Below are 25,665 nucleotides of genomic sequence, written 5' to 3'. Positions count from 1 at the left end.
CATTCTACAGAATAACTGATTCATAATCTTCAAAAACATCAACATCATGAAAAACAAAACAAGAACAAATCCACAGATTGATGGGAACAAAGACACTCGACAAGTAAATGCAAAATATGATCTTAAATTAGAACATTTAGATATAAAAAAACATTATTTCAAGAAATGATGGTTTGACAAACTGTCAGGATTAGATGATGGTGATGTATCAGTGCTAATTTCTTGATTTTGATGGTTGCATTGTAGTTCTACATCAGAATGTCCATACACACTCAATGAAGGTGATGGTGAAAGAATGATTTGCAGCTAAACTGTCAAGTGGTTTAGGGGAATAAAATAATTCTTTATTTTTCACAAAGTTTTACTGTAAATTTGAAATAATTTTAAGGTGGCGTTTTTGTTCTGAATAGTCTGTTCCCATTTTGAGGACCTTCTTATTCTGGAGCTCCTAAACATTAACGGGCATAATTTATATCCAGGTCTTGGAGATCATCTACTTGTTCAGGAATCTCTCTTCCATTTCTTATCTATTTTTTCAAGAAGATCATTAAACACACAAAGGACGCAGGTTATATTCCTGTTTCTTTCATACTGTACTCCTTTGTTATATCAAGGAGCTACTCATAACAACCACTTGTAAACACTGAAGAGTCTGGAGCATAAATTATCTGAATAGCCCAATTGTCTCTTTCAATTTAAGGTCTTGAAAAACCTATTTAAACCAAATCTCTCAATTCATAATATGACTTTAGGAGCCAAGTCTGAACTGATCACTCTTTCACACCAATCAGTGACCCCTGGGATTCGTAGAAATATGTCTTAGTGGAAAAATGAGTCATTCTACCAACACACAGCTGGACTCACACACCCAGAACACAATGGAAATGGGGAAATCTGAGTGGAACAGAAGGAATCTATATCCAAACAAGAGTTCTCACTCTTCCTGTGCTGTTACATTGTGAAATGGGAACATGGTTTCCTGGGAAAGAGGCCAGATTCCACAAATTAAGTGGTTTTGCTTAAATATGCACAGCTGCTAAACATTTACTATGCATATTGAGAAAGTCTTATTTCAAAGATCTGATCTTGGTTCCAAAAGACTGAAAGGAAAGGCTCACATGTAGGGCAGAATGAGTTTTATAGAAACAGTCTTGATTATCAGTTCTTGATCACATCAAGTAAGACAAAGGGAAAGAGTCACACACGTTTCTTGCCACCAACTGAAAGTCAAATATGCTAATAAATCCCTTTACAAATACTACATTTTATCCTTGAGACATCTGTCTAATTATATACGAGATAACTGGAGGTTTATACAGAGAATATATTTTTAAAAACCCTAAGTATCTTTACTTCACTTCAACAATTAGCAACACATGGCAATCACATTTTACATATGCCCCTTTCCACTTCTCTCTGGATTATTTTGAGTCAAATCTCAGATGAAATATCACTTCACCTGTAAATGCTTCAGGATCTGTAACATACAAGGATTATTTTTAAAATATGACCTCAATACTGTCATCATACCTTAAAAACTGCAGATACTCTTTCATTGTCAGTCAATATCTAGTTAATTTATTAATGACAGCATAAACCTAACTGTTTTTAAAAAAAATCTATTTGAAAAAAAACCCTATTTGTTCCAACTACAATTTAAATGAGGTGTGGATCTGACAAACTGCTGATTTTTAACACACTGTCGGCTGTTTTTCACCGTCTCTTTTCTGGATCTGGTTCCTTGTAGTTTAGTGATTTCCTTTCTCATCATTTCTCCCTTTTCTCTGTCTTGCAGTTTATTTGTTGGAGAAAATAGGTTGTTCGTCTTACACAATTTCCCACATCTAGATTTGGCTGATTGCATTTCCACAGTTGTTTACTATATTTCTTTGGCCTGGAGGTCTTCTGTAAACGAATAGATCTAGAGGTTGGATCCAATTCAGATCAGATCGGGTTTTGTTTGAACAGGAATACTTTATGTGAGATGCACTTGCACTTTCACCCTTTGGTCTTTCAGGAGTACCAACCATGTCAGGTGGCAAGAAACAGCACCTTAGAAAAGGTGGCAAAAAAGGAACCACTGAGCAAGTGGTTGATCCACTCTCTAAGAAGGACTAGTATGGCATGAAAGCACCACTGATGTCCAACGTAAAGAATCCTGGGAATATACTAGTCACAGGGACTCAAGGAACCAAAGTGGCATCTGGTGGACTCAAGGGGTGGATTTTAGAAGTGAGCCTTTTCAAAACCCCATGGCCATTAAGTTGATTCCGATTGACAGCCACCTTATAGGATAGAGCAGACCCACTCCATATGGTTTCCAAGGCTTAAATTTTTTTTTAATTTTTTAATTATTTTTTTAAATTTCTTTTTATTTTATTATTTGTGTGTATGTACCGTCAAATCTGATCTAACTGGTACAGGAAGAGATTGCCCCTCCTTTTCCGGCAGAGTTTCTGGTGGATTTGAACCGCATGTTTCTGGGATTGCAGTGCATCTTCTTGCCACTAGGCCACCAGAGCTCCCCTAAGGCTTAAGTCTTTATGGGAACCATGTCCTCTTTCTTTTGAGGAGAAGCTTAAAGGTCAGCAACTACTGACTTTCAGTTAGCAGTCCAGTACTTACTCCACTGTGCCACAAAGATTCTTTTGTTAGCTTGTCAGAAAAATGCAGATCAAACCACATTGCTGCTGATCACTGTGAGATGTCATTTTATTTCCACTATGATAATCCTATCCCTAACCCTAACCCTAACCCTAACCAACAGTCAGCATTGTGACAGACGGAAGAGAAAGGCTGAAGTTGTCAACAATTTCATTTTACTTGGATCCACAGTCAACATCCTGGGTAGCAGCAGTCAAGAAATCAAAAGACGCTCTTTGATCACGGTAGCAAAAGCGAGATGATGAAGGGAACGTCATCGTTTGGAAAGCGTTGCAATAAGACACAAACGCTGTGCTGCCGCTGTGGCTCCAAGGCCTACCACCTCCAGAAGTCCACCTGTGGCAAGTGTGGCTACCTGCCAAGCGCAAGAAAAAGTACAACTGGAGTGCCAAGGCTAAAAGGCGAAATACCACCGGTACTGGTCGTATGAGGCACCTAAAGATTGTTTACCGCAGATTTCAGCCATGGATTCCGTGAAGGAACAACACCTAAACCCAAGCAGGAAGCTGTTGCTGCATCTAGCTCATCTTAAGAATTCTACTGTTTAGTTATGCAATAAATGTTCTAGTATTAAAAGAAGGGGGGAAAAAAGAAATCAAAAGACTTGCTGTATTAGGAAAATCTCCAAAGTGCTAAAAAGCATTGATGTCAGTTTAAAGACAGGTGTGCCTAATCCAAGCCATGTCTTTTCCATTACTTCCTATGCTTTCTTATCTGACAGTTGGATAATGAATAAAGAGGACATAAGAATAATCTGTGTGTTTGGCTTGTGGTGTTGGAGAAGAGTACAGAATATCCCAATGACTGTCAAAAGAATAAACAAATCCATCTTAGATATTCTGACACTTTGTGTCACATAATTTGGGCATGTTGTTAGGTAGGGCCAGTACTTGGAATAGGACATTATTCTTTGAAGGTGGAGGGTCAGAGAAAGAGAGGAAGTCCCCCAGCAAGCTGGATTAACACAGTGACTATGACAATGGGCTTGAGCAAACTGGAGATCGTTAAGATGGTGCAGAATAGAGCAGGGTTCGTATTTGTTGTTCCAAGGATGGCAATGAGTTGTAGTTGACTTGATGGCACCTAACAACAACAACGACAATGGCTAAAATAGAACATGACAAATATTGATGTCACTGCTTGTGGTTTTAAATGTTTCCCTATTTGTGGACCAGAGATCTTGGTTCAGTAAAGATAATGCCTGAGGGAAAATGTCCTGAAACTAGAGCATAAAGCTGGAGGCAGACCACCTGCATTAAATACCTACATTAAGCACATTGTGTGAATGTTCACAACAGCATTATTTAAAATAGCCATAAACCCAAATGCTCATCAACTGATAAAAGAAGAAACGTGTACGCTGTCTGGAGGACCAGTCTTTGGAAAAAAGACTCATACTGGGAAAGGTGGCCGGTTAGAGAAAGGGAGGAAGGTCTTCAATGAGCTGGACTGACACAGTGACTAACAATGGACTCGTATCAGAGATCGTGAGAATGGCACAGGATAGGAAGGAGGTTCAGATCTATTGTTCATAGTGTCGTTATGAGCCATGGTCAGTTCTACAGCACATAACACCACCACCAAATCTATACAATGGAATATTACTGAGCTACAAAAGGAACAAAGGACCTCTGGTGGCCTGGTCCATGAAGAGCTGTGCGGTAACTCAAGGCCCACGCCTTTCTGGTGATTTGAATCCACTAGTGTCTCCACCAGGCAGAAAGATAGACAATCTCTTTTTGTGAGATTTATAGCCTCAGAAACCCAATGGAAGGCACACTAGTAATTTATTTCAACTCAATGGCATTGAGAGTGAGAGAAAGAAATGAACTACAACAATTTGCTGAAAATATTGTACTGTGTGAAAAAAGTCAGTAAGAAAGACTACTTATTACATAATTCCCACTGATATGAAATGTCCAGAAAAGGCAAATCCATAGAGATAAAAAATTAGTGGTTGCCAGGAACTAGTTGGAGGGAGGGGATTGGTTTAGAGGGAAATGAAAATTTCCAGACTGCGAGGCATGGTAGTTCTTTTGAAGGTGATTAAAATGTTCTAAAATTAATGACGGGAGCTCTGATGGCCTAGTGGTAACCAGCTGTGCTGGTTCAAATCCACCAGGGGCTTTGTGGAAGAAAGATGGGTAGTCGCCTCCTGTGTAATTAAAGTACCTCTGAAAACCTAGTGGAAGTCAAGTATGAGTCAGGTCCAACTTGATGATACACAAGAACAACTACAAAACAAGAATGTGATGATCGTGCAATTGTGAATATACTAAAAACCAAGTAAATGCATTTTTATGGTGTGTGAGCTGTTTCTGTTAGGTGCTGTTACGTTCAATACTGTGAACAACAGATCTAAACCCTGTCCGAGTCTGTGTCATGCTCTTCATCTCTGACACACTCGAACCCATTGCTGCAGGCACTATGTCAGTCTGTTTGAGGGTTTTCCTCTCTTTTGGCCTTTCCAAGGAATAGCTTCTCCAAACAACATGACTAAAGTATGTGAGATGAAGCTTTGTCACCTTTGCCGCCAAGGGACACTCTGGTTGCATCTTCTCCAAGACATATCTGTTTGGGTTTTTTGGCAGTTCCTGGGATCTTCGGGACTCTTATTCAACACCACAGTTCAAAGACATCTATTCTTCCTCTCTTATCCTTATTCATCGTCCAACTCTCAAATATGTAGCAAGGGACTGAAAAGACCATGGCCTGAACCAGGCCTACCTTAGTCTTCAAACTGACATCATTGTTCCTCAGTACTTTGGAATGGTACCTGACTGAAGACCAGTGCAATATATTTTCTGGCCTCCTGACTACTAGTATGTAAACTATTTCTCCACAAAGCTTTTCTTTTTTTTATAAAAAAAAAGGAAGAAAAATTAAGCTGGTAAATGGAACAAGAAATAATATATCAGCATCAAAAATCAGTATCAAATCAGTCAGCAACGTTAAATCCTACAGAGCCTAAATACAGCCTCGAGCAGGGTTTCAGCCTGTTGTATACTGAGTCCCTGAGATGGCTGGATGGCACCTAACAGCAACAACAATAGAAAAGTTACCATACATATTAATAAAGAAGAAGGAAGGCATTTTTCTTTTTTTTTTTTATTTTTTTTTTGGAAGGCATTTTTCTTGAAGTCAAATATATCAACATGAAAAGCCTTTTTTGTGTACCTGATAGGAACAAGACTAAATAAAGCTGGGCAAGAAGGAAAAAATACTGTTTGGGGTAGCTGTAAGCCAGCTGCTTAAGGCGAGCTTCCCTTACTGGATGCTTTCCCTGATGTGCTGACACATCATTCATCCAGCCATTTATTAGTTACAAAACTGTCTCCCTGGAATCCCAGCGTACATCCGAAGCTGAATGGAACCCATTGCACACCAAGGCCTATCACAATACAGTTGGCCCTTATGGCAGAACCACAGTATGAGGAGGTGGGAGATGTTTAGCTATTCTGAGCCTCAAGTACTTTCACACTCAGTGTTGTCACTGTCCCCTGCACACCCAGGGACTCTCCCCCGTGAAGCCTTCTCTATTTCTTCAAGAAACTGGAAACCCTCCTTAAGCTGAGCACTGTCCTCCTTATATCAATAGCTATTACGAGTCTGTCTCACCAGCTAGATGAGGGCAGAGGTGGTTCAGTGGTAGAATGCTTGCTTTCTATGTGGAAGACCTGAGTTCAATTCTGGGCCAATGCACCTCATGCACAGCCATGTCAGTGGGGGCTTGCATGTTAATACGATTCTGAATGGGTTTCAGCAAAGCTTCCAGATGAGCAAGAAAGGCCTGGTGATTTGTTCCTGAAAATCAGCCAATGAAAGCCCTATGGATCCCAAAAGACTCCTCCACAACTGATCATGGAGATGGTACAGGATCAGGCAGCATTTTGTGCAAGTGGAGAAGATTAGATGGCAGGTAACAACTCCCCTAACACTATGAGCTTCTCAGCAGGAAAGACAGAGCTTTATTTATCCCCATTCAACTGCCCAGCCCAGTAGCTGGCCTGTGATAAGTTGTCACTTTGTTGAATGTGTGGATATGTGCAGGAATATGATAGAGCTCCTGCTGCTGACATGGTTGCATCCTGGTGGGTTTTTTTCTGGGTCAAAGGAGTTGTTTGTTTTGACCTCTCCATTCCTTTAACAGACTCGGCCTGCCCGGCTGAAAGCATACAATGGAACAGTGTGCCTTTCAGCAAACTCAGTGAGCAATGGAAAGTGCAGAGCATGGATGCTGGATGCAAGCAATGGCTTGCTGAATGCAATTATAAATGAAGGGAAACTGCTTATTTTCACGGAAACAGAGTGTAGTGCTCTGGGGGGAACTGGTCGGCTCTGTTTCCGGTGTCAGCTACAGCAAGTGCACCTTGGCTTCGCCTGCCCCCTGTTGGGCCTTGCTGGCAATTGGTAAGAAAGGAATGTCCCAGAAACTTGTTGATGCAGTTGTTCCTTGGACATCAGCATGCAGGGGTAGGGCCCTTTCTGCAAAATTCCCCATTAGGGAGGCATCGAATGAGTCAGAGATGTCTTCACGGACTACCCCTGAGACCTACGTGACTCATCCACATACACTGGCATTCCTTCAGGAAGGAGTGGAGCAGAATTACTTTCCTTATGGTGAGCCTTTCATTTGTTAGTGCATCTGTGAAAGACAAAGTGACCACCAAACCTCCTCTTCACCATTTCCTCAGGAATGTGAAAAGGAAACCCTTAGTGGTAGAAACTCACCTACGTAGTTATATAGAGAACTGTGTAAGCGAGCACATCCAACATGTATCTCAAAAGAGGAAATAGTTATGAAAGTGTTTTGATCTGTTCTTGCAAGCACACTGTCCCAGATTTTAGGCTGTGGATGTCCTTTCTGCGTTGGTGGGCTCTCTGGTTATTTTATGGGGCCTGGAGCTCCCAGGAGCAGTCTCTCACTCCTCCTGATAATAGTGTTGGACTAGAGAGGACCTTTTGCCGAGACCATCTGCCATCCAGCTGGGGAAACCCAAGCTTGATTTCCTAACCAGGGAAAAGGTTTTCAGCTTTTCTGTGGGGGAAAGGCAGCTGGGATAGGTCCAGAGAAGTCACAGCTCCAGTGCTGTGTTAGCAAGCAGAATGGGACACTTGGGGACTTGAGGCTTCACTTTCTCAGGACTTTTAACTTTTTAGTTAAAAGGTTCTCCCTTACTCGGAAACAATCTGCTCATTTGCACCCACTATGGTTGAAAATATATTTGTTGTTAATCAGGCCAGGAGGCTTAAAAACAGGACATATGTTTGGCTCTCTCCCTGTCCCATGTGAGTCACACAGAGGGTTAAGGTGGAAAGAATGAGAAAGCAGGAGTTCACAGATCTGAGTGCAAACGCAACACCGGCCTAACCTGCATGCGACCTCTGGCAAGCCACTGCCCTCTCTAAGCCCTTGTTTCCTGCCTGTCAGATGATGAGGTGGGATTCCAGGATCTCCCTGACAGCTTAGCGCTGGCTCAGCTGGATCCAGATTGGTGGATGGACTTAGACCCTACACTCTGAGGTTGGTGTCGAGGAAATTCCTGGGAAAGGTATTTTCTTGAGGGAGGTGAGACTGACTTTCTATCCTATTGCTTATCTCAATACTGCCCTGTTATCCACTGTTTAGGTCCCTCTAAGAGCACTGGTGGCCTAGTGCTAAGAAGCTGTGCCACTATCCAATAGAGACACGGTTCAAATCCCAGCAATCTGCAGGAGGCTGAGCAATCTATTCCCATGAGATTAACTCCCTCTGAAAACTTGTGGGAGGGTCCGCTATGAGTCTGTTCTGACTCTATGGCACACAATAACCAGAGGAAACTAGGGAACTCTGGTGGCTTAGTGGTAAGGACAGACACGCGGCTCCAATCCACCAGCTGCTCAGCGAGGAAAGATAGGAAATCTTCCTTGTAATTAAACTGCCGCTGAAAGCCCGCTGGAAAGTTAGGTATGGGTCAATTTCAACTTGATGATGCACACCTCCACAAGAGGAACCTTTGCCCTGATGTTGCTGAAGTGTTTAATGTGTCAAGAAAAGGTCCACGGTTCAAATCCACCAACTGTTCTGTGGGAGTGGGATGGGCAGACTCCTGATTTACGGCCTCAGAATCAGCGGTGGAGCCCTGGGAGCCTAAAGGAGTCTGCAGACCCTCCCTCCAGGGACCCTAACTTCTCTCTTCCATTCCTTTCTCCCAAACACCCTCAAGCTTTTGGAACACTAATTAGTAACATTTAGCAGGGTGTTGTCAGAGTTGACGCTTCTGCGAATCTTTCTCAGTGAGCAGTATTTTGCCTCTGAGTTCAGGGTCTCTGGGCCCACTACACTTCCAGCTCTTGAATCTAAAAGTCCGAGGGTGCATCAGGTTGGGTTTGCGGGGGCGCAGAAGAGGCGAGAAATCAAAGCCAAAGAACACTCAGGTCCGATTCCCGCCCCCAGCTCACATTCCTCGGTCTTGGTCCCACTCTCGCCGCCTCCGCTTCAGCGAGGCCCTCGTGTCCCGCTCCAACTATTCCAACCATCCTGGGAAGGGTGGGGCCCCCGCTTCCCCGGTCCCCTCGACTCCCCCCGCCTCGGCGGCCTTCCCTGCGGCCCTGGTCCCTCCCTTTCTGGGGTGCAGCCAGCCAATGGACGACGAGCCTCTGGGCTTTGGCCTGGGAGCGCACGGACCCCCGCCCCACAGTTCTGGCCGAGGTCCCGGCGCGCACGGACGTGGCTCGAGTTACTTTGCTATCCGCTCTCGCTCTTCTTCCTCCCGCTCCTCCCCGGGTCTCCCGCGCTAGTTCCTGCTCCACCTGGTCGGCCCCGCGCGGCTCCGGGAAGCCATGGAGGACACCCAGCTCCATATCATCGAGCAGCCGCTTCCCGGGTACCCCGAAGCCGGGGGCTCGGGACCCTCCGTGGTGGGGGCGCCGCTAGCGGAGGAGCCGTCGGGGGCTGGATCTGAGGAGCTGATCAAGTCGGATCAGGTGAACGGCGTGCTGGTGCTGAGCCTCCTGGACAAGATCATCGGCGCGGTCGACCAGATCCAGCTGACCCAAGCGCAGCTGGAAGAGCGACAGGCGGAGATGGAGGGCGCCGTGCAGAGCATCCAGGGCGAGCTGAGCAAGCTGGGCAAGGCGCACGCCACCACCAGCAACACCGTGAGCAAGCTGCTGGAGAAGGTGCGCAAGGTCAGCGTCAACGTGAAGACCGTGCGCGGCAGCCTGGAGCGCCAGGCCGGCCAGATCAAGAAGCTGGAGGTCAACGAGGCCGAGCTGCTGCGGCGCCGCAACTTTAAAGTCATGATCTACCAGGTGAGCCCGGAACAGGCCTCGCCCAGAGCTCCCGCACCCCCTACCCAAGGCCTGGGGCCCCGGCGTGGGGTGGAGGACCTGCCAGCGGCGCAACTCCCCCAGCAACCTGGCCAGAGAACTAGGGAGACTACCCTTCCGACGACGAGTGCGACTGGGGCTACAGGGGGTGGGGGAGAGGCAGACTCCTGCGGCGCGCTTTGCTCCCCGCTCATCCCCACCCCACCCTTTCCCCCTTGAGTTAAACTCAAGACCGAGTTAGGGGCCCGAGCTCGAAGACGCTGCTCCTACCAGACCCCTCCCACTTTGCTCTGTCAAACGTCTTCTTCCTGAGGGTTAGTTCTGGGGAAAGCCAGGGGTCCCTGGCGGCCGCTGGGCCCGCTGTAAGCGGACACTGGCCGCGCTGCCCGGGCCTGGGCCTTCGGCACTGCCCGCCCGATATAGCGGGTGATTCAGGGCTCAGGCACGCACTCGCGGAGGCTGTGCCAGGCGGGGGGACTGGATCGCCAGCGTCCCGCCCCCTCAAGCAAACCCTGCATCAGCTTCTGCTGCCCACCTTCGTCCTCGGCCGGGGTCAGCCCCTGGTTTAAGGCTTGGCAACACTTCAGTTCCCCATGTGTCTGCACCCCTGGATCCAGAGAGCGAATGGGGATCTGTGGTGTGTGGAGAGCAAGGACAGTGAAGAGGGAGACCGGCCCCCACTGCAGCCTGGGGTCTGCACACAGTGAATCACCCCGGCTGGTCTGCCAGACAGCCAGGCCACACTGGCCCCAGCTGACTAGCAGCAGGGGAGGGAGGAGGAGGGAGGAGGTCACCAACTCGCGCCCCAGCCTCCACTTGGTCGCTTGAGGCTTCCTTTGCACTTTGATTTTCTCTCACCTGGATGAAAATGTCCTTTCGGAACCACAGCCCCAAGTTAACCTGGCATCTCAGCGTTCCTGCCCCGTTCCACGCCTCTTCCTCAGTCCATTAGGGGTAGGCCTGGCCATTTTAGGCTGGAATGTGCCCACTGTGTCCTCCTCCCTGCTTCTTCCTGGCCTAGTTCAAACTTTGAGGGGAGGGGCTGTCTGTCTTGGCTAGGTAGTCTAAATGCTTCCCCACATCCTTTCTCTACCTAAGGGAAAGCTCAGTTTCTCGAGCTCCCTCGGTGAGGGCCCTGTTGGAGGGGGCTCAGTGGCTGGGTTTCTAGGAGGCCCTAAGACAGATGCCAGCCACCTCCAATCCCAAGGGCAGGGCATTATTGAGACAAGTGCTTGGGGAGAGCAGACATCTGGAGGTAGCTGTGGGACAGAGGTAGAGGTAATATTCCTCTTCCTCCTCATCACCTGCTGCTTTCCAGAGACACTTGATCCTTAAGATGCTTTGTTTCCCCTGAGAAAAGCCCTCACTGGAAGAAAAGGTTTCCCTAGAGCTGTTTTCACTTCAGAATCTAGCTGCTTGGAAGAGCCAAGAGGGAGTGGTCGGGTGGGTGAGGTGGTTTTTGTTCTTTTAATGGTGAGCATCAGGGAAAGAATGAGATGAGCAGGAACAGCAATCTGGCTCGATCTTTTCTCCAGAGCCTGGTGTGGTAGAAAGCTGCTGTAGGAAGTTCGGATGGATGACCCTTCCCACCTTAAACAACCCCCTCCAAAAAACCTGGTAAAGTTCTCAGCCTCCAGATAGACCTCCCTATGCAAAGATGGCAAGGAAAACAAGAATGGTGGGAGACACCCAGGACTATACTCTGTCAACTGTATCAGTGTACACAATGGTTTTTTAAGGTGGTGGTGTTTTAAGATTCTGATCCCAGGGTGGCTTTACCTACGAGTACATCTCTACTAAACTAGAGACAGTTATTGAGAGCAGGCCACAGAGCTGAGGGACAAAATGTGGTTCAAACTCCCAAGCCACATGGGGAATAACTAAGAACTAAAATGCTCCCTGCCATGGGCTTAAGCACAGTGGGGTAGTAAGGATGCTGCTGGATCAGGCAAGGTCTGCTGTGTTGGACAAAAAGATTCCAACGTCAGAGCTCAGAGGTAAGGAAACTATTCTAGCAACAGGAGTGGGGCTGGCTGGAAGGAAAAGAGCAGATGTTCCAGGTGGGGGCGGGAGGGTGGGATGCACACTGCTGCTAGCTTGGCGCAGAGGGTGCTCCTCTCAAAAGCCTGGGAAGAGAATGAGGTAAAAATAGCTCTGGGCCTTGGCAGGCCTAATAGGGAAGCCTGGGGGCAACAGCATTTATGGTAAAATCAGGCTGAGGGGTTAGGACTCTTGGGTGGCCAGCGGAATGGGGTTGGGAGAGAGGCCCAGAGAGATTGATCTGGAGAAAGGCCTCTGGGAGATAGAGTGAGTTCTTCCAAGTGGGAGCAAGGGAGGGGATGCTCTATTCCCCATTCCAGATGCCGGCCTTGATGATGTGGCAACAGGGGCAGGGCTTGGGAAGGATGAAAGGATGGGAAGGCCCCAGCTGTGGGATCATGCCATCTGGCCTCCCACACCCTTTTTTCCAGGGAGAGGAAGGAGGGAATCCCTGTGCGGCCCCACCCCAGATCCAGGGAGCTTCTAGCCATAAAGATTATTGTAGGGTAAATGTGCATCTGACACATCTCCACACACATACTCCTCAAAATAATGTCAGCAAACGTCATCCCAGGATATCGAAGCCTTCATTTTGACTCACTTCTAAGACACTACTCTCTTTTTCTGATCCCCATATTGTCCTATCAGGCAACATGGGATGGGTGATTGAGATAAGTGAATTCTCACAACTAGGATCGGTGATCTGAGAGCTGCTGGAGGATCAGGCCACGCTGTGGGCAGGACAGTGGCTGCTCTAAAATACCATGCAAAGAGAAAGAGCTGTGAGCTCTACAGAGCCAGTTCTTAGGCCATGACTTGGATATTATCAGAGTTCTTCTAGACTCCAGAAAGGAGGTTGCACTGGATTAAAAAGAAATGCTTTCTGGAAAGGCTTAGATAAGGTACAGAACTCAACTGCTGTCAGTCAGAGTGACTCATAGCTGAACTCCTAGCAGGTTTTTGGAGGCTGTAAATCACACAGGAGATGCCTGCCCAGCTTTCTTCCACAGAATCACAGATGGATTCGAACCTCCAGAGAGGTGAGGTTCAGCCTCTGGGTTAGTTTCCTTACAGAATAGGCCACCAAACCCAGCCACATACACCCATCAGACCCACGCCAAGTACTTGGGGACAGAACCAGGAAGCATTTAAGAGATTAAGTGGTTCATGAGCATTAAAAGGGAGGAAACTAGGGCCAGAGTGAGGGCCTTTGGCCTCTCCTCAAATTCTAGCCCAACTTGTACCTTCTTCCTGCACACCTGGTAGTGAATCAGAGCTGCTTTGCTCCAGAAGAGCCTCAAATCTTTGCCCCAAAATATTCCTAACTTGGGGTTCAGGCACCTCTCAATACCTAAGACTAGTGGCCATAGACTGCTTGCCTTTTTCTTCTTTTGAAATGCTGATTTTGGGTGGTTTACCGTAACCACAGGATGATGTTTTTAGGAGTTCCCAAGACTAAAGGATCTCTTTTGTTGCGCCGCCTGTGAGTGTGAGTGAGTGAGTGAGTGGGAGAGAGAGAATTATCTGACTATTGCAAAGCTCAGTCAAGAAAGTAAAAAGATGGCACAGAGCGGGCAACTGATAGTGAGAGGGAAAGGAGTGTTGTTTCTAGGCGAGTCACTCCAAGGAAGCAGAGTGATGATGTGTGCTGTCTTGTGAGCCAAATCATCATTAATGTCATCATTCTAGGGAGCTCTGGTGGCCTAGTGGCAAGAAGCTGTACTGCAATCCCAGAGGCACGCAGTTCGAATCCACCAGATGCTCTGCTGTAGGAGGGGCAATCTACACAGACACAAAGAAAAAATTTTTTTAAAAAGTCATCATTAGTTCAAATCCACCAGACGCTCTGCCGGAGAAGGAGGCGCAATATCCTCCTGTACCAGTCAGATCTGATTTGACGGTACACGCACACACACACACAAAAAATTTAAATTAAAAAAAAAAAAAGTCATCATTAAAAAAAAAAAGTCATCATTCTGCCACAGAATTTTTGAGCTAGTAGTTTTTAGAGATTGTCAATTTTAACGCTTTTGTTTTGTAGCTAAATAGAGGCCCAGAAAAGGGCTTTCAAGAGATTGGGGTCAAAGCTGGGGCCAGGACCTATGTATTTTCCTTCTGTCACAATCACTCACCTTCCTCCTTCCATTCCCAGACTCTGCTGTGGGAATGGGGTGAAGGCTAATCCTAGCCCAGGGTTAGTTCTGGTTCCTTCACTCTCCCAGGGAGGGAGCTAGAAAAACCTGACACTGGACTTCAGTGTGTGTTTGTGGGGCTATGTGTGGGATTGACTAAGAATGGTGGCCTCATGAGTTCTGAAGCAGAGGCAATGTGTGGTCACCTAACCTATGACAGTGGGAGAGCAGGGGCTCAGAGGGAAGGCCCAGCCATTGGTCCCCCTGTACTGGCTTCTGCATCTGGCTTGGAGAGTGCCACACCGGCTCCTTCTCCTTAGGCTCCCTGCCACTCCCTGTGCCCACAGGCAGGTCCAGACCTGCTGCTTTGGTTTTCTGTGGCTGCAGGCCTTAATGTGAACACTGCCGTTCCCTGACTTGCTAGTATCCCACTTTTCTCTTCTGACCTCTGACCACACGCAAGAATGGCAGCCCAGCAGCCCCTTGGGAGGGAGACTTGGGAGCTACCAGTGGGTGTGTGATCCTGATTTCTCTGTGCATCTGGAGGAGAGGGTGTCAGGGGAGGCAAAGAGTAGCAATACAGTCAAAGGGAAATGGTCAGAATGTCCCTCTTCCATGCTGCTCCCTCCTCTTATCCGGGGTGACACCCAGCATCCACCCTGCCCCAGAGGGAATAACGGGAACTGAGAGGACAGTGAAGTTGTTTGCTTTTTTGCCTTCTCTCTGTGCCTCCCATTAAAATCCCCCAGCTGGTCTCTTAAAAGCCCTCCTCTATCACCAGCATCCTCTTCCCCCATCACTCAAACCCCCAACAGCACTGTCCCACCACCACTGCAGCGAAGGGGTAGAGGGTGGGAGCTCCAGGATGGGATTGGGAAACATTCTAGAGAGAAAGGGAAAAGGTTTGCAGTTTGGGTTACGTTTATTAGTTGATGGGTCTGGATTGGTCACACTGCTTTGAACCCCAAGGCCCTCTTGACAACACTAAAATATATTAGGGGGTTTTTCCTCTCTAACACAAAGTGCCTCATCTCCCTCTCCCTACTCACCAGTTCTACTTCTGCATGCTGCCAAGGCCTCTTTTTCTTATCCTGTTCACATCAATCTCAAGCTGCATTTAAACCCCTTTTCCTCATCTTAGCCCAAGAAGAAGCCGAATGCACCCTCTGACCCGGCCACGCCCAAGATCGTGCCTTTTGACCTTCTACCTGAGACCGAACCCTTTGACCTGAAGCCTGAGCCAGTGCCTGAGCTCCCACCCTTTGACCAGACGCCCAGGACACTGCCCTATTACCCAGAGCCCCGGCCTCTGCTCACGCCAGAGGAGCCGCCATCTGTTGGGAGTGTGTAGGGTCTCCTGGGCCCATGGGGCTGTGGGCATGTGGTGCCACCCCAGTCTACCCTCAGCTTGCTGCCTAACAGTGGTCAGTGCTGAGCTGGCATCCTCTTCCAGGCCACTGCCCCTGTGGTGTGGGCTGGGCATTGCGAGAACACGCTCATGTTTTTTGTTCTGAGAGTTCAGATGAATGTGGTGTGTGCAGTGGCAGTGGGTGACAAGGGGATGGAGCCCCCACCTTCCTGCAGGTTTCTGTCATAACAGTAGACTTTCCAGACACTGACTGCTGCCCTGCATGGACCTGCATGAGCCAGCGCCATGGCTTCTGAGTCCCTTCCCTTCCCCTTCCTGCCTCGTCTTTGGGCTGGGCCAGTTTGACTCTGTGCCTATGAGGCCCAAGCCTGGGGTCTGTTCTGTGCCACCCCTTGTAGCTGGGAGAAACATTTACACTTCCTTTTTCCAGTTTTTTCTTTTAGAAAATATTTTGCAGAGATCCCTTGTTTGGCAGATCCTGCAGTGGGTGGGGCAGCCACAAGCTGCCAGGAGCCCAGAGTGGGTGCTGGCTCCCCATGGCACAGTGCTTCTCGGCTTATTCATTAGCATCTCCCCTGAGGAGTCCTCAGAGACCTTGCCCCTCCCTAGTTGTCCTCTTCCTCACAACATTTTCATACTATGAATATAGTCTATCTGTTCATGTGCTATATCACATACCATTACAATAGGTAAGAATTCCTCTCCTAAAAGAAGCAGTGCTTACCATCATAGGGGCAATATCACCCATGGAGAATGCATGCTACAGTAGATGGGTGGACCTTCTGTCTGCCTTTGGGGTCTTTCATCCCTTTGTCTAGACAATGGAACAGGAGCCTTGAGTTTTTTCAGATCTTCCTACCCACTTTCTACTGCCATCTTCCAATCTGCCGCTTCTTCTGACGAACTCTGAGCAGATCCTGCGGCTGAGTTACCCATTTTCCCCAAGTCCTCTCTGACTATTCCTGGGCAGTGGTCAGGGACAGGGCAGGTAGAGGCTCCTGCCTAGACCCAGGTGACACTTGTCTCTCTGCCCTGACAAATGTGAAGTGCCTGGCCAGGAACCGAACACACAGTAGGTGCTCAATTAAATGATCATTGAGTGATCTTCCTGAACCAGAAGGTCTCATGGCTCTATAGCAGGGCTGGGGGTGAAGTGGACAAGGTTTGGGCCGCTCCCTGGGGCTCCTCTAAATCCTTCCTGGGAGGGCGGCTGTGTGTGCTTGGCAGGCAGCCGCAAGGCTGTGCATGCTTTTGTTCAGACCTGGTCATTAAAGGTAATTCTGGAAACCAAGCCTGTTGGGAGTGGTGGTTTTGTTTAATAAAAACGGGAAAACAGAACAAGCAGGCCCCTCCCCTCCTTGCTAGCCCCCTCCCAGTCCTTCCTTTGACTTAGGAGTGCTGCCAGGGAAGTGGGAGTAGGACAAGGGTGCCTGGCCTGTGTACCCGGGATGGGGGGAGGTGTGTGCTTTCAGATTGTGTTGGTGGTTGCTATAGCAACAGGCAGATGGAGCCAGTCCAAGACAGTACTCCAGGACTATGAGTCATAAGGGAGACCTGGCTTGGTAGGGGGAGAAAAGAGTAAATCCAGTCACTGAGGGGAAAAAACCTAGGGCCACAGTGGTATGCCCTCTCCAAAGCCAGTCTACTGGCACTGACTGGGCAAACCAGAGGTCAGTGTGATGCAGGTTAAATTCCTTCTTCCTGACCTCCCACCAAGAAGGCAGCTTCTCCAGTACAAAGCCACCATCCTGAAGGAAGCCCACAGTGAACAGTCTATCTTTTAGTACCTTTTAGATGGGGCACTCCATCTCTGCATCTTCTCACACTTCCTCTCACTGGTTTCTAGCTGGAGACCTTTCACTGGGCTCTGGGAAGATGGCATTGGATATCTGCAGCCTTCTGAGTCCACTTCATTTCCCAGCTCAGCTGGCAAAGACCTTTATCTAGGAAGTCAGAAGCCAGGAAAACCAGTCAGCTCAGCCTTTAGAGGATGGACTGGGGAGGTGGGATGGAATGGGGGCCACTAGTTAGAGGAGCTGGGGGTGGGGCAGGGAGACAATGTGGATTTGTTTTCCAGCAGCTGGGAGTGTTTCCTGACTCTTCCCCACCCTTCACTCTAATCCCTCTTCAGCCCATCTCCATTGTGTGAACTCCAGGAAAAGGCAGGTTTCCAGCTCCAGTGTTTAGAGTGTGGGTAGGCTGTAGTCTAGGAGGCTGCGGAAGATATAGCAGAGCTGATATTTTCTGGCACAGGGGCTGGAGCTAATGCTGGGTGGAGACAAAGATGCCGCACAGACAGAACCCGAGAGTCCTATTTAACGTCCACGGTCCTAAGTGGCAGGGAAAAGATAACTGCAAAAGGAGATTCAGAGAGTACAAGAGGAATCACAGGGCTGAAAGTCTGGGAGCCTCCCCTCGTCACTAAAAAGCTGCTCCAAAGTGCCTCTATGACTGATATGCTTAGGGTGCCCAGGATAGTAGTAAACCAGCTGTGGCAAGTAGGGACTACAAGTCCCAGCATGCTCTGTGCCCAGGTCACCTTGCCTGCTGGGAGGTGTAGTTGAGTAAAAAAGCCTGAGGTGAATGGTGTCCAGCAGAGCTGGTGCCCAGGCTGGGAGCAGGGGTGGAGCCAGCATTCCTTCTGCCTCTGCTAATGCTATTAACAGGGAGGGAAGGAAGCTGGGAGAGGGTGTTCCTAGTTCTCAGTGTAAACCAGGAAACTCTGGGGGGGTGGGGGGGGGGAGATGGAGATGGGAGGCAAGAGGAAGGCAGGCTAGGGAAGGATTTCCTGTAGCAGGTGGTAGAGATACCAGGCCTGTGTATGTGTGTGAGCGTGTATGTCAGATGGTGAGCTCATGCTATTTCATATTCTCAGGAGACAGGGTTTTCTTACAATTCTAGAAAATGTGCTATAAAATACTGTCTCATCATTTTAAGCCCCTAAAGAGAGCCTGGGAGAAAGTAAAGATGGGTTTTGTCTTGACTTATGCCCTCTTCTTCTTTTCTGTGTAAGCCTCTCTCATTTCCTAGTGGGGATGATTCTGAAATTTGGAAAATTTGGTCCCAAATGGAGCTCTTGGGAAGCCACAGAGAATCTGAGACCACTTTCCTACTCCTAATCCTTTAAGCTTAGATCTAGGGAAAAACTAAAGCAAAACCAAGCAAAAATTAAAAACGATCTCTTGCCTCCATTTCAAGGTAGGGAAGTCAGAGACAGCAGGGAAAAAATGGCCAAGGGGGGGGGTGAGGAGAAAGGGACTTATCCATGGTTCCTAGCAAACTTTTCTTTTGCTGTTTACTATAATTACTTAAATGGGGGGGGTGAACTCCATTGCGGGGGCGCTGGTTGATTGACAGCCTTTGTTCTCTAACGCTGGTTCTGAAATTGTATAGGTCTAGGAGTCCACTCCTCTCACCTTGCCTGCAAGCTACCCTATTTGGAATTGGTTTGAGACTCCCCCCAAACAGCTTTTCTTTTTTTCCTTGGCTCTGGCAGTGTCCGATGTATGCCGCCAGAGGGCGCGCTGCCCATTTCCAAAGTCAAGTTGTAATTCCTTGACCACAAAAGGCCAAGAGTAGTTCTCTCTAAAAGGTGGATTTAAGATAATAGGACAAGGTTGGAGGGCTCTAAAGACATTTAACAGAGGTGCAATTATCATTCAGGTCTATCTCCGACCTTTGATGTTCACTAAGTCACTTCCGCCCTCTCAGCACGGGTTTAAGTAACATTCATTCAACACATTTGCTAAGTGCCCATCTTCTGTCCAGCTCTGTGCCAGAGACTGGGGATGGAACCTAGGAAGTCATCGTCCTGGTACCTCAAGGATTCTCTTTTCTGCATGCACTCCCCAAGACTTCAAGCTCTTCTAATGGGGTCCGCAAGACATCCCTACGCCCCAGTCTCTTTTCTTTCGCCTCCACTCATCATCTCTCCTCTCTTCGCAGGATGAAGTGAAGCTGCCGGCCAAACTGAGCATCAGCAAGTCCCTGAAGGACTCGGAGGCGCTGACCGAGAAGGAGGGCGACGAGCTGGCTGAGGGCGAGCGGCCCGAGGAGGACGCAGCGGCGCTCGAGCTGTCCTCCGACGAGGCGGTGGAGGTGGAGGAAGTCATCGAGGAGTCGCGCGCCGAGCGCATCAAGCGCAGCGGCATGCGGCGCGTGGACGACTTCAAGAAGGCCTTTTCCAAGGAGAAAATGGAGAAGACCAAGGTGCGCACCCGCGAGAACCTGGAGAAGACGCGCCTCAAGACCAAAGAGAACCTGGAGAAGACGCGGCACACGCTGGAGAAGCGCATGAACAAGCTGGGCACGCGCCTCGTCCCCGTCGAGCGGCGCGAGAAGCTCAAAACCTCGCGAGAGAAGCTGCGCAAGTCCTTCACGCCCGACCACGTGGTCTACGCCCGCTCCAAGACGGCGGTGTACAAGGTGCCGCCCTTCACCTTCCACGTCAAGAAGATCCGCGAGGGCGAGGTGGAGGTGCTCAAGGCCACCGAGATGGTGGAGGTGGGCGCGGATGGCGAGGAGGGCGACGCGGAGCGCGAGGCCGCGGACCTGCTGCGCGGGAGCAGCCCCGACGTGCACACGCTGCTGGAGATCACCGAGGAGTCGGATGCCGTGCTGGTGGACAAGAGCGACAGCGACTGAGCCCAGAACCCCGGGGGGCTTTGCCCGCCACCGCTTCTCCCCTCCCTGCCCCTTTCTGAACTTTCTGTCGCCTTCTCTCACGGCCCCAAGCTGCCTGAGATGTTTCTCAACTGAAAAACACTTCCCCTTCGAGAAGCACCCCATCCAAGTCTTACAGTCATCCAAAAAAGAATAAGTGGGAAGGGAGGTGCCCCCACGATGCATAGCCTCAATTTGAACAAAGGGGTGAAAATGGAGGGGGAAGTGATTAATTTCCTGGTTGTCCGAGCTGGGGACTCCTATAGGAAATTGCTGTTCTTTCCAAGGTTGGGCGCTTGAGACATGCTGCCTTTCCCTTCACCCCATTCCTATCCTACCCTCACCCCCAGCTGCTGGCATTCCTGAACTTGGAGCTTCTCTGCTTCCTCATCTTGATCCCCGGAGGCTTGAAAGCTAAGATTACCTTAAAAGCATCAACTCTTAAGTGACCGTTGTCTGCATGAGAAGCCCCCTACTGGGAGGATGTGAAAACCCTGTTGAAGGGAACACCATAAGTGAGGGGGGAAGAGTGAGCTGAACCATGACCCCCTGTGAGGGTTCAACCCAGGTTATGTCCACAGAGGGCCCCAGCAAGAAAGGGGAGTGAGGAAATTTAGTGCTTAAGCTCCTGTGCACAGGAGAACTTGGCTATGGGTTGGCTATCGGAAGGAGAGAGGGAAATAGTAGAGAATGGAAATGGATGAAGAGAAGGGAATTCCTTTCACTAATAGTATGAGAAACAGAGGTCAAGAGTCCTATGTTACTGCGAGTTTTCCTGAAGGCAACAAGACTACTTTCAGATCAGAATGGAAGATGAGTGGAGAAAGCAGTGATCAACATTGTAGAGAGAAATCTCACAGTTCCTTCAACTGGGTCTGTGAAATGCCCCCAGCAGCACTCCTTTTTCAAAGCTCCCTAAGAATTAAGATCGCAGAAGGGGCAATAGCAGGTAATAGAAAGCTGGAAATTAGGAAGGAGGCTGATTGGAAAGAGAGCAAGGTACCAAAGACCAGGACTGAGCTGAGAGCTGGAGGACAGGTGAGAAGCATAGTATTCCCGCAGGTCAAGCAGCACCAGCCCTGGATCCCTCCTGGGAGTTTTTCCCCCCAAGATCCTTCCCTGGATCAAAACGTGGCAGAATTTGCCGAGACCTCACTGGGTTTTGCTTCTGTGTGTGCCTTTCTTGAGTTTTCAGGGGTGAAGGGCCTACTGTGCCCAGTGTAAGGGCCTGGCTTTTGTTGTCCGCTGACCACCTCCTCCCTACCACATTTCAATCCCCCCATTAAAAGGCAGCATGTCAGAAGCAAGGACAGCCACCTTCCCATGCAGTCCAAACCCAAAGAGGGGACTGGAGGGCTTTCTCCTTCCCCACACCACAGCTCATTTTCCTAGCTCTGCTCTTTAGAATTGCAGCTAATTGTTTCAAGGGATGGGGGTGGGGAGGAAGGGAGACTCTGGGTGGGAGACCGGGGACACAAATCTTTTATACAATACAAGGCTTTGCTTTATTATATATATATTTTTTTCTTGGTTTGCTATCCTTCTTTCTTCTGAATAGTGGGAGACATGTCAGCTGAGGGAGGAGGATTGTGGGACAAGGTCCATTGGTGCTGATGGGCTTAAAGGGGCTGAGCTGTGGGCAGATGCAGTTTCCGGTGGGCTCTGGGGAGCCTCTCACGTTGCTGTGTCCTGGTGAGCAGCCTGACCAATAAACCTGCTTTTCTAAAAGGGTCTGTGCTGGATTGTATTCTCCAGAGGCAATTACTGAGCATGAGAAATGGAATGAGAGGGAGTTGGGGAACAGAAGAGCTGCCTGCTGATAGAAACTTGCCTACACGAGGAAGTATAGCAGTAACAGCCAGTTTACTGAGTTCTTACTATGGTGGCATAGTCTTACTTACACTGCTAACATTACACATCTCCAGTGGTTTGAATCTCTAGCAGCACAGTAAGAGAAATATGGGCTGCCTCCCCTTTTAATGGGAACCAGTGAGTTCGAGTTTAACAATCTGCCAGGCCCCTGGGTTATGTGAACACTTTACACTTGTCTGCTAACCCAGAGGTTGGCAATTTGAGCTGTAACCAAGGAAACCGAACCCTATGGGGCAGTTCTACTTGGAGCAGTTCTTTAATACCCAGGACATCATCGTGACTCACAATCAACTCACAGCAACGGGTTGGGGTGGGTTGGTTTGTGTGTTTTTCCCCTCTGTTTACTATCTGCCAGGAACTGTTGTTCTTAGCACTTACACACACACACATTAGGTCATTTGCTCTCATAATAACCCCGAGAGAAAGTGTATTCATCACTCCCATTTTAGAGGTGAGGAAACTTAGAGGGAATTATCCATCCAACATAACACAGCTGGTAAGTAGTGGTAGTAGTTGCCCTGGGATCACTCATTGTCTGCTACTCAACACTGTGCTGTCTGTGTCCACTTCTAAGCTGATGGGACAACCCCCCCTCCAGATGATCCTCCCTAGGTTGGCCTTCCCCTAAACATAATCTTCAGAGTCTCAGGCCTGGAGGAGCACCCTAAAGAGGGCAAAGTCAGAGACCCTGGCTCAGAGGGTGGAGTGTCACAGGGACAGGGTTCCAGTTCTGATCATGTGCCAACCATGCACACACAGCATGCTTAATTCCCCCACAACCTTGTGACAGCCATTTTTTTCATTATGCCACTTCTCTCCACCCTCACCCCCACCTAGAGCAGCCTGTCTCACCTGCTGACAGGTACAGGTTTTCCTAGGTGTCAGAATCACCTGGAGAAAGGCCATGGTGGTAACAATGCTTCTTGTGGGGCTTCACTCTGGCCGCCTACAGTGAACAGGCCAGGTCTTTCCTAAAGAGCTGTTCTTTCTCCTTCCACTCCTTTGCCCACCAGCAGAAAGCATAGGGAAGTCCAGAACTCTGGATACCCGAGAAAGGGTTGGATGCCCACTAAAAAGTGGGAAAAGATGCTGAAAGTGTAGAGCTTGGGAATCTTCTTCTAGCAGAGATACGGCAAAGATCCTTTTTCCTCTGGGATCCAGATATGCAGCTGTGAAAAGCAGGGAATGTGTCTCTGGTCCCAGCTGTGGAGTAGTAACAAGCCCTCTGTGACCCACAGGAATAAGGGCCCAGCCCCCTTCTCTGGTACCTCTTCCTCCTAGTTCTGTTCTGCCCACAATTTTCTTAGTGTGGTCCTAATTCTCTGGATAATCACTTCTCTGCTGGCCCCTATGCCATGACATTCCTCCTTTACATCAGTGCAGGAATTCTGCTCTGTAAGCTTCTCCAGAAAGACTCAGTTTACCTTTTTCTGTGTCTCGATGTGAAACCTGAGAGGCCGATACATAATGTATCAAGCTGCTAACTGGAGGTCGCCAGTCTCCTCCCATAAAGATACAGCCTCAGGGATCCTGATTGAGGGTCACCATGAGTCACAGCCAGCTCAACAGCAGTGGATTGCATGTCTTGAGGGGAGAAGGGCTGGTCGGGACGCAAGATTCCACTCTCGAAAAGCCTCTTTTTCATTAACCATTTGTGATCTGTCTAGCCACCATTCAAAACTCATTGCCATCAAATCAGAACCAACTCCAGAGGTTGTAAATCGCACAGGAGGAGATTACCCATCCTATCCCACCTGAATTTCAGAACCATCTCAGGAACAGGTTTGAAGCCTTGAACACTAATAAGCGAAGACCAGATGAGTTATGGAAAGATAGAAAGAATATCATCCAGGAAGAGTGCAAAAGGTCATTGCAAAGATGGAGGAGGAAGAAAAAAACCAAAATGGATGTCAGAAGAGACGCTGAATATTGCACTGGAGTGCTGAGAAGCCAAAGCAGAAGGAAGAAATCAAGACATAAAGGAGCTGAACAGGAGATTTCAAAAGCCTGCGTGATAAGACAAAGTAAAGTATTATAATGAAATGTGCAAAGAGCTGGAGTCAGAAAATCAAAGAGGCTGAACTTTTTCAGCACTTCTTAAGCTCAAGAAACTGAAGAGGAAATTCAAGCCTCTAGTTGCAATACTTAAGGGTGCTTTGGGCAGAATACTGAGTGATCCTGCAAGTATTAAAAAGAAGATGGAAAGAGTATACAGAGTCATTATGCCAAAAAGAATTGGCAGACACAGAAGCATTTAATGAAACAACATATGAGCAAGAGCCTGTGGAGCAGCTGGTGGCCTTCGAACCATGTGTCTTTGGGATTGCAGTGCAGCTCCTTGCCACTAAGCCACCAGAGCTCCCTACCATTAATGTTCAAAAAATTTCAAATTCACTACTTCTCCCCCACCTCCCCACACATACTATATGCAAATCTCTCTCTTCTTCCAAATTCACTTCTTTTGAGTAATTTCTGACTCACAGTGACCATCAGTTCTCAAAGGCTCTAAATCTTGATGAAGGAGACTCTCTTGCTGGATACACATGCTTTGGTTAACAGCTTAATATCCTATGGGCTAGGCTACTAGAGATACAATCAGCACTGATTGTTGTTGTGTACTGACCCTAGCTGACCCGCCAGCGGTTTTCAGTTAATTGCACCAGAGGAGATTGCCCAGCAATGGATGGCCTTGAACCATGTGATTGCAGCACAGCTTGATTAACCAAGGATATTGTCTCCTGAGGGTAGCTCTGATGGCCTAGTAGTAAAGTGTTGATTGACAATCCAACAGCAGGCAGTTTGAATCCAACAGCTCCCCCAGAAAGAAATACGGGGAAATCTTCTGTGTGATTTACAGCCTCTGAAAACCTGCTGGCGTTTCAACTGTGAGTTGGTTTCAACTTGATGGCATATAAAAACTACAATAACAACATTGTCTCCTTAAAGATACTGTTAAATGTTACTTAGGATCCAAGGAGGTTCTTCTGTAAACTTGTACTGAGTTACTAGATTTCTAAATGGTACCTCCAGACTTCTCCCTAAGAGGTGACATGAAAAACAGGCATAATAAGATCTTCATTTGCTCTCTCCTAGAGTATTTGAACTGACTTTAAATTATCTTTTTTTCACCCTCTATGTGCCCAGAATATTTTTTTCTTAAAGGAAATGTGTTCCTTTGACCCAAGGCTTGCCTTTATGACTCTGATCCCTGCCCCAGTGACTGGCGTTCGGCATCCTCTTTAGGGACATTATCAATAGGGAAGGGAAAAGGTGATGGACAGATAAAATGTTCTCCATATAATCTGTTTATGATACTGTGCTGGGCGCCAGGAGATGAGAAAGACAAGATACGGTACTTGATTTTAAAGAGTTCTCACTTCATGTGAGAGAGAGGCAGATGTTCAAAACAAACTCCAAGAGATGACTCTTAAGAGATATAAAGCAAAACTCAAGGGCGTGAACTGCTTGGAGGGTAAGGGAAAACTTAAAGGAGAAAGGGGCTTCCTCAACTGTGACTCGAAACATGGGTAGGATTTCAACAGAAGGTGTTTGAGAGCTAAGACAATATTTTACTTGGTTTTTATATCGCCCAAACCTCAAAGTATCTCAAAAATA

General features: G+C 48.1%; 1 protein-coding gene and 1 pseudogene across 1 annotated transcript; both read left to right on the top strand.

Annotated features, from left to right (window-relative positions):
• Nucleotides 1-2,902: 2,902 nt before the first annotated feature.
• Nucleotides 2,903-3,196, top strand: LOC102872818 (annotated as a pseudogene).
• A 6,146-nt stretch (nt 3,197-9,342) lies between these two features.
• Nucleotides 9,343-20,238, top strand: PTRF (polymerase I and transcript release factor). The gene is made up of 2 exons (XM_006901660.1): nt 9,343-9,957; nt 19,462-20,238. Exons 1-2 carry the CDS (start codon nt 9,487-9,489, stop codon nt 20,158-20,160), a joined length of 1,170 nt encoding a protein of 389 aa, XP_006901722.1. The 5' UTR covers nt 9,343-9,486; the 3' UTR covers nt 20,161-20,238.
• The last annotated feature ends 5,427 nt before the right edge of the window (nt 20,239-25,665 follow it).

The sequence above is a fragment of the Elephantulus edwardii genome, unplaced genomic scaffold, assembly GCF_000299155.1.
Source record: "Elephantulus edwardii isolate Elephantulus edwardi_28Jun2011 unplaced genomic scaffold, EleEdw1.0 scaffold00340, whole genome shotgun sequence".
Lineage (NCBI taxonomy): Eukaryota > Metazoa > Chordata > Mammalia > Macroscelidea > Macroscelididae > Elephantulus > Elephantulus edwardii.
This window is presented reverse-complemented; position numbering and strand designations above follow the sequence as displayed.

Coding starts and splice junctions, on each gene's coding strand:
- PTRF (XM_006901660.1), top strand. CDS start 9,487: ATGGAGGACACCCAGCTCCATATCATCGAGCAGCCGCTTCCCGGGTAC. Junction 9,958..19,461: donor TTAAAGTCATGATCTACCAG/GTGAGCCCGGAA, acceptor CTCTCTTCGCAG/GATGAAGTGAAGCTGCCGGC.